The sequence below is a fragment of the Bubalus kerabau genome, chromosome 4 (assembly GCF_029407905.1).
Source record: "Bubalus kerabau isolate K-KA32 ecotype Philippines breed swamp buffalo chromosome 4, PCC_UOA_SB_1v2, whole genome shotgun sequence".
In the NCBI taxonomy this organism is placed as follows: Eukaryota; Metazoa; Chordata; class Mammalia; order Artiodactyla; family Bovidae; genus Bubalus; species Bubalus kerabau.
In genome coordinates this window covers 98,804,701-98,815,402 of record NC_073627.1, presented here as the reverse complement: position 1 = coordinate 98,815,402, position 10,702 = coordinate 98,804,701, and the positions used below count along the sequence as shown (strand labels likewise).

The window sequence follows — 10,702 nt, the reverse complement described above, 5'->3', positions numbered from 1 at the left end:
GCTATTAAACTCTCCAAGTAGTAATAAAATCACATTGTAGTATTATATATGGTTTTATCTTTTTATAATTTTAGTTGATAATGCACATCTTTAAAAAAATGAAATAAATACTATAAAATCTCAGTACTCTGAGATGTTCCTTAGTTATATACGTCAAAAATAATTTTTAAGGGTCATTAAAAATGTACACATTTGTCAAAAATGACAATGTCCATGATATGAGAAATTTCTTCTCATTGCTTCTGCAATGTAAATTTAACTAATGTTATTTTCCAAATGGTAAGCTTCTGCAACCTAGATCTAACTAATGTTATCTTCCAAGTGTTTGAACAATACTTTCATCTTGTTTTTTTTTTTTTAATCAAGGGTGAGGGAGAGACACACATGACAATCTACTTTTCAAAGAGTAAAAAGGAATAGAAAATGTATATTTTCTTATATAAGTCACTGAGATGATTGCTGGAAAGTTTGAAAACAAAAATCAGACTGGAAAAATAGTTTTGTAGTAAACCAAACTAGTTTTACATTTTATTTTGGAAATTCACTGGTAATTTTTTGTGAATAATTATACTGGTAAATATAGATAAATAAATAAATATAGATAGATAAATAGATAAATAAATAAAGATACTGGTAAAAATTTTGTGACTAAAAAGCATTTGTTATATATGCATAGTATAATTGAAATATTTATTCAATTTTATTCAAGAAATATAATTTCTCGAGTGGGATTTCATTTCCAATCTCAGCCAATGAAGCCTTCCTTGGGATTAGGACTCTTAGTCCTTTTCTCTTTGCCATGGATTTGTGCTGGGGATTGGTCAGCTGTGAAAGTATGCTGCAGCTACTTTTGGTTCTATGCCAAGATTAAACCCACACTATTTCACAATTTGTACATGAATCCTGATGAAACATTTTTAGGAGATGACTGCCCTGTAACCTACGTTTCACCAGATGCTCATTATGAATTTTTCTACTATTCTAATAAATGTGGCATCATAACCAAAACTTTCCAGGAGACTCTTCTGCTTCAGACTAAAATCAAGTATACCTCAAGTAGCTCCAGAGACACAGCTGAAATGCCCGTGTCGTGTGTTGTCACAAAACAAGCATGCATGTACCCTTTGTCAAATGAAACTGAAAGTGGAGATGATGAAACCAGCTCTGAAGACATGGAAGTTGCTTACATAATGCAGTCACAGAACGATCTGAATACTATATTCTCTCTGTGTGCCAAATGATGTAACTTATTGGAAGAGAAGAAATGAGATCTATGTTCAAAGGCAACTTCTGAAATAACTGTTTAGGACTGAAGATTTAGTGTGCTGTTTTATAGAAATAAGAGGAGCTCGTATGGAACTGAATGGTACCCAATTGTCTATTTCAAAAAGCTAATTTTTGATTTTAAATCAAATGGCATATTGCCTTCTTATCTTTTTTTTTCCCCCCCAAAAAGACATTACCCCTGCTTTTAACTCCATGGAGACTTATTTATGAATAAAGTGTGTTCTATTACCTGTCAAAAAAAAAAAAAATAGAAAAGGTGAGTAAAAAGGCCCACAGTCCATCTGGAATGAGGATGAAGGTGGGCCTGGCGAGCGTCGTACCTATTAAAGATCCTATTAAAATACAGAAAAACATTTCATAGGGTTTTACATTTATCACTTACTCATATATTTCATAATATATATTAAATGATTGGACTTTCCTGGTGGCTCAGACGGTAAAGGATCCGCCTGCAATGTGGGAGACCTGGGTTTGATCCCTGGGGGGGAAGATCCGCTGGAGAAAGGAAAGGCTACTATTGCTTCTACAGTTTTTGTTAATAAGAATTAGAGAATCAGATGATACTTTCTAACTTCCCTTATCTTCTTCTTGGTTGTATATTTTTTTTTAAAGATTAGTTCTTTGAATTTTGGAGTACACAAGATCTGAGTAAATGAACATTTCTGAGTTCTTTCTTTTATTTTTTTTCACTTTACTAACATTATTTACAAGTTACCATTAAGAGTTTGAATATTAGTTGCCTGAATATGACACTCAGGAAGGCCGTGTGCATAGCTTAGGATTTGGAGTCATACGGCCTGAATTCACTTTTTTTTTTAATTTAAATTTATTTATTTTAATTGGAGGCTAATTACTTTACCATATTGTATTGGTTCTGCCATGCATCAACATGAATCCACCATGCGTGTACACGTTCTCCCCATCCTGGACCCCCCTCCGACCTCCCTCCCCGTACCATCCCTCTGGGTCATCCCAGTGCAAATGGAGCCTATTATACAGAGTGAAGTAAGCCAGAAAGAAAAACACCAATACAGTATACTAACACATATATATAGAATTTAGAAAGAGGGTAACAATAACCCTGTATGCGAGACAGCAAAAGAGACACAGATGTATAGAACAGTCTGGACTCTGTGGGAGAGGGAGAGGGGGGGATGATTTAGGAGAATGGCATTGAAACATGTATAATATCATATAAGAAATGAATCGCCAGTCCAGGTTCGATGCAGGATACAGGATGCTTGGGGCTGAATTCACTTTTGACTCTATGACTATGTAACCTTGGCAAGGTAATTTGTCTTTTGAAGACTTCAGTTTCTTCACATATAACAGAGGAGTCCTAAAATTCATCTCATTGGATTGTTGAGAAACATGAGTACATAGAAGATGCTTATCAAATGCCAGCATTATTATTTTTTTAATTACTTTTCAGCCTAATAAGTGGTGAGAATCAATAAAAGAATATGGTAAGTTGCAGCAGTTTCTAAAATGATATTAACATTTTATGAAATAATAAAAATTAATGTCATTTCTTAGAAACAATAACTATTGCTATTTTCTAACCATATAGTGAATGGTGAAATCCACAAGTACTATTAATTTATTTTATCAAATACAAATATTGTGTCTGCTATACCAGACACTATTTTAAGTACTTGAAAAATATTAACTCACTTAATGTTAATAGTAACCCTTTGAACTAGATAAAGAAACTGAGGAATAAGTCATTAAGAAATTACCTATGGTTATATTTTGATGTGAAAAATCCAGGATTGAATCCCAGGCTCTCTCTCAAGAGATTAACATCTTAACTGGATGTTATTTATTTCTTAATTTTGAGTAGTACAACATGATAAAAATTCTAAAGTCATTATAACATCTTAGATAAATAGAAATCACAGATGGATCAGAGAAATATTTCATTGCTTACAGGTTGCTATTTCAAGGTAATATGGCATTTCCAAATAGTTGCAAGTATTAAGTAAAAAAATCTTGAATCTGAGAAATTTCCTAATTTAAATGTCAATAACTCCCATTTCCTATAAAAAGTACAAAATTATGAAGTTATGAGGAACTATAATACAGATAAATATAACTCTTCAGGATATAATATTAAATATTATTTTATAATAATTGATACCAAATATTTACTAGAAAACAACATAAACAATAAGCATTACAAAACTGTTTTGATAATCTCCAGACTTACAAAGGCAGCTTTCAATTTATATGTCCCTGCTGCTGCTACTACTGCTAAGTCGCTTCAGTCATGTCCAACTCTGTGCATCCGCATAGATGGCAGCCCACCAGGCTCCCCAGTCCCTGGGATTCTCAAGGCAAGAACATTGGAGTGGGTTGCCATTTCCTTCTCCAATGCATGAAAGTGAAAAGTGAAAGGGAAGTCGCTCAGTCGTGTCCGACTCTTAGCGACCCCATGGACTGCAGCCTACCAGGCTCCTCCGTCCATGGGATTTTCCAAGCAAGAGTACTGGAGTGGAGTCCCATTAGGTTGTCCTAAATGTTCTTAAATAATCATGTCACAAAGTGCATTTCTGATCTTTATTCTCTCCATATTGATCCACTTAAAAAGTAGAATATTTTGTCTATCACTCTCCATCATCATCATCCTTTTAAAAGCCACCACACACTAATAACAAGAATATTATAATAATAATAATATATTTATAATAATAATATTTTTATAATTTTTTTTCATAATTCAGAACCAAATCGTTTACATCAATGCACAAAAACTCAGTATTCATAGTAAGCAGAAATCAAAGTTTCTGTTGCTCATCAAAAACAAAGGAACTTTTGCAAAAAAGAGTGGTTCCAATAGGGAGATTAAAGTCAACTGAAAAATATTTGAAAACAATAATATATAAAATACATAGATAGTTGTGACTCTGGACAGAAAAACAGATTCAATTTGAATGTAAAATTCAGGGTAATAAGAAAAGTAATAGAAGCACGAGAATTAGAAGAAAAGTAGAAATCTAGTATCAGATAGCCTAAAAATGCACATGTATTATTCTATCTAACCTACAAAAATGTTAAAGCTAACAAATGCAGTTAGCAAATTTGGAGAATATAAAGTCAATATTCTAAAAATCAAAGAAAATTATAACAGTCAATCTAAGGTACCAGAAAGTAAAACAAAAGTCCTCAGGTTTAAGTTCAACAAAGACTTAAAAATATTTATTAATAATAACTATACTAAAACTTATAGAAGATTGCTAAGATAAATGCAAAAGGACCTAAGTAAATAAATGCTCATCAAATAAAAAAAAATCTATTATTTACATATCCATTCTTCCAAAAGAGATTTATATATCCAATGGAATGAGAAAAAGTAAAAGCAGGCCTTTTTGAAGAAAAATACAAGTTATTTCTAAAATTTATACTAAAATGCAAGGCATTTAAACTAGCCAATGCAATCTTAAAAAAAGAACAATGCTGGAAAACCTATATTACCTTATCTCAAGATTTACTATACTGAAGGCAATGGCACCCCACTCCAGTACTCTTGCCTGGAAAATCCCATAGATGGAGGGCCTGGTGGGCTGTAGTCCATGGGGTCACTAAGAGTCTGACACGACTGAGCGACTTCACCTTCACTTTCACTATAGTAAATAAGAGAGTGAAATCTTGGTACAGAAATAAACAAATTATTCCATGAGATATAATAGACTACCCAGAAGTAGTCCTACTTGTATACAACCAACTGATCTATCATCAAAGGTATCTAAGCCTTTTAATGTGGAGAGAGAGACTTTTAAACGAAGAGTGCTCTCCACAGACAAAAAAAAAACAAACAACTTTATCATTCCCTTGCATCATATATAAAAACTAATTAAAGAGTAAATATAAATGCAAATATTAAAATTATAAATATTATAGAGAAAAGATGATGAAATCTTTCATATCTTTGTAGGCAAGATTTCATTGTCTGTGGAAAAGCACAGATGTTACCCAGAAAATGCTACCCATAAAATAAAAGTTGTACACAACGAACTTGGCAAAATAAAACATACTGCTCATCAAAATATGCCTTTAACAAAACTAACAGTTAAGACACCAATGGTAAGAAAATGCTTAAATAAATACATCAGATGAAGATCTATAAAGCATTTATATAACTTACTAATTAAATGAAAACAAAAACTGACAAATGATTTGAAAATATTCTTTGCAAAAGAAAATATACTTATGGTTAACAAACTCATGGAAAAGTGTTCACTATTACTAGTCATAAGAAAAATATAAAGCAAAGACAAAATGAGATACTACTTAACACTCAATGGAATGTCATGTTTTAAAAGACTGATTTGGAGCAACTGAAACTCATACATTATTGGCAAATGTGTACAATGATATAAACACTTCAGAAACTAGTATAAAATTCTTTTCATAAAATTAAACTCCTATTCTGTGACTCAGTGCTTGTGTGTGTGTATTTTTACATTTTTAGTCAAGAGCCTATCAGGCTACAGTCCCTGTGGCCACGAACAACTCAGATACAACTTAGTGAACTAAATAACAAATGTGTAACTGGCTTACCAAAGAAAACTTCTCTCTGAAGGATGAGAAGCAAAGGTAATGAAACTGTACTCCAGAAAAACAAACACGTTCCTGCTGCCCTTAACTTCAGATAGCTGTGCTTAACTTTAGACATCTCAGGAATAATTTTTGTTCTTGAAAGAGTGGAGTATTCTAGGTGGCAAGCTGGCCATCAGCAAACGATGTTGTAGGTTGCATAATCTTTGGCATCTCTTCTCTTCAGACTCTACTTCATTTGCCTCCCCTGACATCTCACCTTTTCCTTCCTGGACTCCCAAGAGCAGGTTGCACATGGCTGCTGTTCTCTGCTAAAGTGTTAGCTGATAATTAAGATGATATCTGAACCCAACGTGTTAGGTATCAGCCCCCTTAGTGAATTTATACTTAAACCAAGAGTCCCTTGGACTGCAAGGAGATCCAACCAGTCCATTCTGAAGCAGATCAGCCCTGGGATTTCTTTGGAAGAAATGATGCTAAAGCTGAAACTCCAGTATTTTGGCCACCTCATGCGAAGAGTTGACTCATTGGAAAAGACTCTGATGCTGGGAGGGATTGGGGGCAGGAGGAGAAGGGGACGACAGAGGATGAGATGGCTGGATGGCATCACTGACTTGATGGACGTGAGTCTGAGTGAACTCCGGGAGTTGTTGATGGACAGGGAGGCCTGGCGTGCTGTGATTCATAGGGTCGCAGAGTCGGGCACGACTGAGCAATTGAACTGAACTGAACTGAACTGAAGGGACTTTGCAAAACAAAGTCATTGTTTTGTCCTTTTCATTTTCAATGCTCAGTCTTTAATATGTTTTCCTTTATTCTGAAAACATTTCTGTTTATAAAATTAGAATGAAACATCATATTTATATCTAAATTGATCAGTTCCATTATCTATCCCTTCCAAAATCTGTACTAATTATCAATGAAATACAAGATAAAACAGGAAATAGATTAATGGACCACATTATACCTATAGTTTTAATTACAATAATTATACATTATATATTATACTAAGTATAGATTATCACTGCATGTATTTCTTTCAGTCAATGCTTTCAACCATTAAAATGACTATCAGTAATTTTAGTTGATATATTAAATCAAAGTATGACTGACCATAGGATTCTTAGCCTCCACCCATATGAATAAAATTTTAGTGATTCCTGAATCCAATAAAAATTTCATAAATCCTCAAGACAAGTACTTTATCAATACTCTTAATATTAATAGTATCCATGTATGCTTTAATTAACTACTTGCAGGGAAGGGAATATCATAACTTTGGAGACTGACAATACTTTTGTTCATGTAAGAAGTCTCTGCTTATTTCAAGAGCCATTCTTCTATGATTTTTGTAGAAATATTATTTTTAAAGTAGAATTGTCTGACCAACACCACTTCCCTAGATGTATACTTTCTCATGTACTCTTTGTAAAAAGATTTTTATACCACCTATGAATTTCATATCTAGGTAAAATATTCTTAAGGATTTCATATAAATTTATTTTTAGATGATTCATCATTCTGCTCCTTTCATTTGAAATAATTTAATTTTTCTGCTTTTAACTTATTTCCAGTCATGAATATTGAGGATCTGTTACTGATGATAAGATAGGTAAGACTGCTTCATAACTATCCTTGTTTGCTAATTATGAATGGAATGTCAACTGCATCTTTGGACTGTAGATACAGAGGTTTAATCTGGCATCAGTGCAAAAGGAAATATATATTTGCTCAATCATGAAGTCTTGTCTGACTCTCTGCAACGCCATGTTCTGTAGCCTGCAAGGATCCTTTTCTTCATGGGATTTTCCAGGCAACAATACTGGGGTGGGTTGCCATCCCCTCCTCTGGGGGATCTTCCCAATCCAGGAATTGAGCCTGTGTCTCCTGCATCTCCTGCATTGGTAGAAGGATTTTTTACCAGTGAGCCAATAGGAAGACTGCAAAAGGATGTAGAGGATATTGAAAGTCAGAAGATAATATTAAGAGCATGATGACGATGTGACAGAGTGAAAATACAGGAGTGCATAGAGTTATACTGAAGATACAATAGAAATCATGTTATTAGACAAAGTATTAACTATGGAAAAAGATTATGACAGAATCAGGTTAGGGTGGGTATGAATATAGAACTAGCACTAACTGAAATTTGAGGATAATTAGATCAGGTTTAGGAAGATGAATTCAGACTGAAGAATGTGGAAACTGAGATATCAGAAAGATACTCAGAAATATTCTGAAGGAAATATGGAATTTAAAAAGGTGACCTTCTGAGTAGGTATGCCTAGAGGTTGATATTCCAGAATTCAAATTATTAGAATTGAAAAGTGATTTTTGATTCCAAGAGCATTTTTGTCAGTTTAGGTTGGCATAACAAAACACCAACATTGAGAGGCTGAAACAATGAGACCTTATTTCTAACAGTTCTGGAGCCTGGGAAGTCCAAGATCAAAGTGAGGATAGATTCAGTGTCTTGTGAGAGGTTGCTACCTGGTTTGTAGATGAGAGTCTTTTCACTGTATCCTCTTATGGCAGAAAGCAGAGAGAGAAGCACAACATTTTATAAGGCTTTTTATAAAGGCACTAACTCTACCATGAGGGCTAGAACCTCATGACTTAATTACCTCCCAAAGGCTCTATCTCCAAACACTGTCACTTGGGGAGTAAAGTTTTAATATATGAATGGAGGGTAGTAAATATACAGTCTATAACAAAGAGAAGATACCATAACCAAAGGCAACCTGTGGACAGGTAAAAATGTTGAGGAATATATTAATATAACATGTGGGAGGAAGGAATACCAACTGAAGAGATTAATAAATAATCAGAGAATTATGATGAGTCTGGTATAAAATTCACAGAAAATGACAGATCAAGAATACTGAGATGGGGGAGATTTATCAAAATGACAGAATAGAGGACATGGAACTCAGTCCTCTATCCCAATAAGCACATCAATTTTTTGTATGTCAAATCAAACACAAACACAAAGTTGTTCCACATACAAGTGGAACAACTCTCACCGAAAAATAGCTGGAAATTGGCAGAAAGACTTCTGCACAACCAAGACTGTAAGAAAATCCACAGGTACTTGAGTAAGAAGGGAATAAAAGCAATCAGTTCTAGACCTATGCCCCTGGAGTGGGACTCAGAGGAAAGGGGAGAATAATGGGTAGAGATCTGCCCTGAGAAGCATGCTATAAGAGGGGCTATTACAATATCAATACAGGGTATTCCAGTCCTGGAATCCTACAAAAGATTGAAAGCCGTGGTTGGGGGATCACTGGGCAGTGAGTAGTCTGAATTCCAATCATGAAGAGCAAGCCTACACTAGTTTGCCCCTAAGATAGGGCAGATAGGGCAGAGAAACAACTGCCACAGTGGCTGCTGTTTTTCTGCCACCACCTTGATTTGTGCCCTAGGCCCAGCCAAGTGAATGCTCCAGCATTACTCAAGGTAATAGAGTGGCACTGGATCTAGAACTGACACAATGGGGGAGAAAACTGTACCCTGGAAGAAAGGCATTCTGGTTCTGAAGCCTGGGTGGGGTGGCAGCAGCAATAGAAGCTGCTTTTCTACACACTAATAGTGAATTATCAAGGGAAAAAAAATCCTGTTTAAAATCTCAGCAAAAATTATAAAATACATTTTTTATTAGGTTAAGTTAAGAAAGTTAATTTTATTTCTATTCTGTAAACTATGAAACATCAATAAAGGAAATAGAAAAAAGAAATGAAAAGATACCCTATGCATTTTGATTCAAAAAGTTAATATTGCTAAAATGGCCATACTACTCAAAGCAATCTATAGGTTTAATTCAACTCCTATCAAAATAGCCATATTTTTCACAGAACTAGAAAAAATAATCTGAAAATTCATATGGAACCACAGAAGACCCCAAATTACCAATAAATCTTGAGGAAAAAAAAACAAGCTTGAGGTGTCACATTCCCAAATTTCAGACTTCAGACTATACTATGAAGATATAGTAATCAAAACAGCCTGGTACTGGCACCAAAACAGACACATAGATCAATGGAACAAAACAGAGAGCCTGGAAATAAACTCACACACCAATCCTCAATAAATCCACAGCAAGAGGAAAGAATGACAAATGACAAAAAGACAACAGTTTCTTCAAAAATTGGAACTGGGAAAACTGGACAAATACATCTAAAGGATTGAGATTACAACATTTTCTCACACAATTTATAAAAATAAACTCAAAATGGATTAGAGACCTAAGTGTAGTCAGAAGCCATAAAATTTCTAGAAAAGAACATAAGTAGAACACTCTTTGATGTATATTATAGCAATATTTTTTTGGATCTGTCCCTTGAGGCAAAAGAAACAAATGCAAAAATAAACCAGTGGGAAGTAATTAAATGCAAAAGCCTTCTGCACAGCAAAAGAAACCATCAACAAAACAAAAAAAAACAATGAAAACAAATTCATTCTATTAAATGGGAAGAAATATTTGCTAATAATATGACAGATATGGGGTTAATATTCAACATATACACACAGCTCATACACTTCAATATTAAAAAAAAATAAACAGTCCATCAAAATATAGGCTGAAGCCCTAAATAGACATTTGACCAAATATATATAGATGACTATTAGGCACACAAAAAGATGTTCAACAATGCTAAGCATTAAAGAAATGCAAATCAAAATGACAATGAGATATCACCTCCCTCCTGTCAGAATGGCATAGTCAAAAACGCTACAAATAATTTTTTTTTTTAATTGGAGAATAGCTTCACAATGTTGCATTGGATTCTGCCTTACAACACACATTAGCCATGGGTATATGTGTGTATACATCCTCACCCTCTTGAACCATCCTCTCAAG

General features: G+C 34.1%; 1 protein-coding gene across 1 annotated transcript; it reads left to right on the top strand.

Moving 5' to 3' along the window:
* The first annotated feature begins 733 nt into the window (after positions 1–733).
* Positions 734–1,437, top strand: LOC129651558 (oocyte-secreted protein 1-like). Its single transcript, XM_055580233.1, has one exon. It carries the CDS (start codon positions 753–755, stop codon positions 1,239–1,241), a length of 489 nt encoding a protein of 162 aa, XP_055436208.1. The 5' UTR covers positions 734–752; the 3' UTR covers positions 1,242–1,437.
* The last annotated feature ends 9,265 nt before the right edge of the window (positions 1,438–10,702 follow it).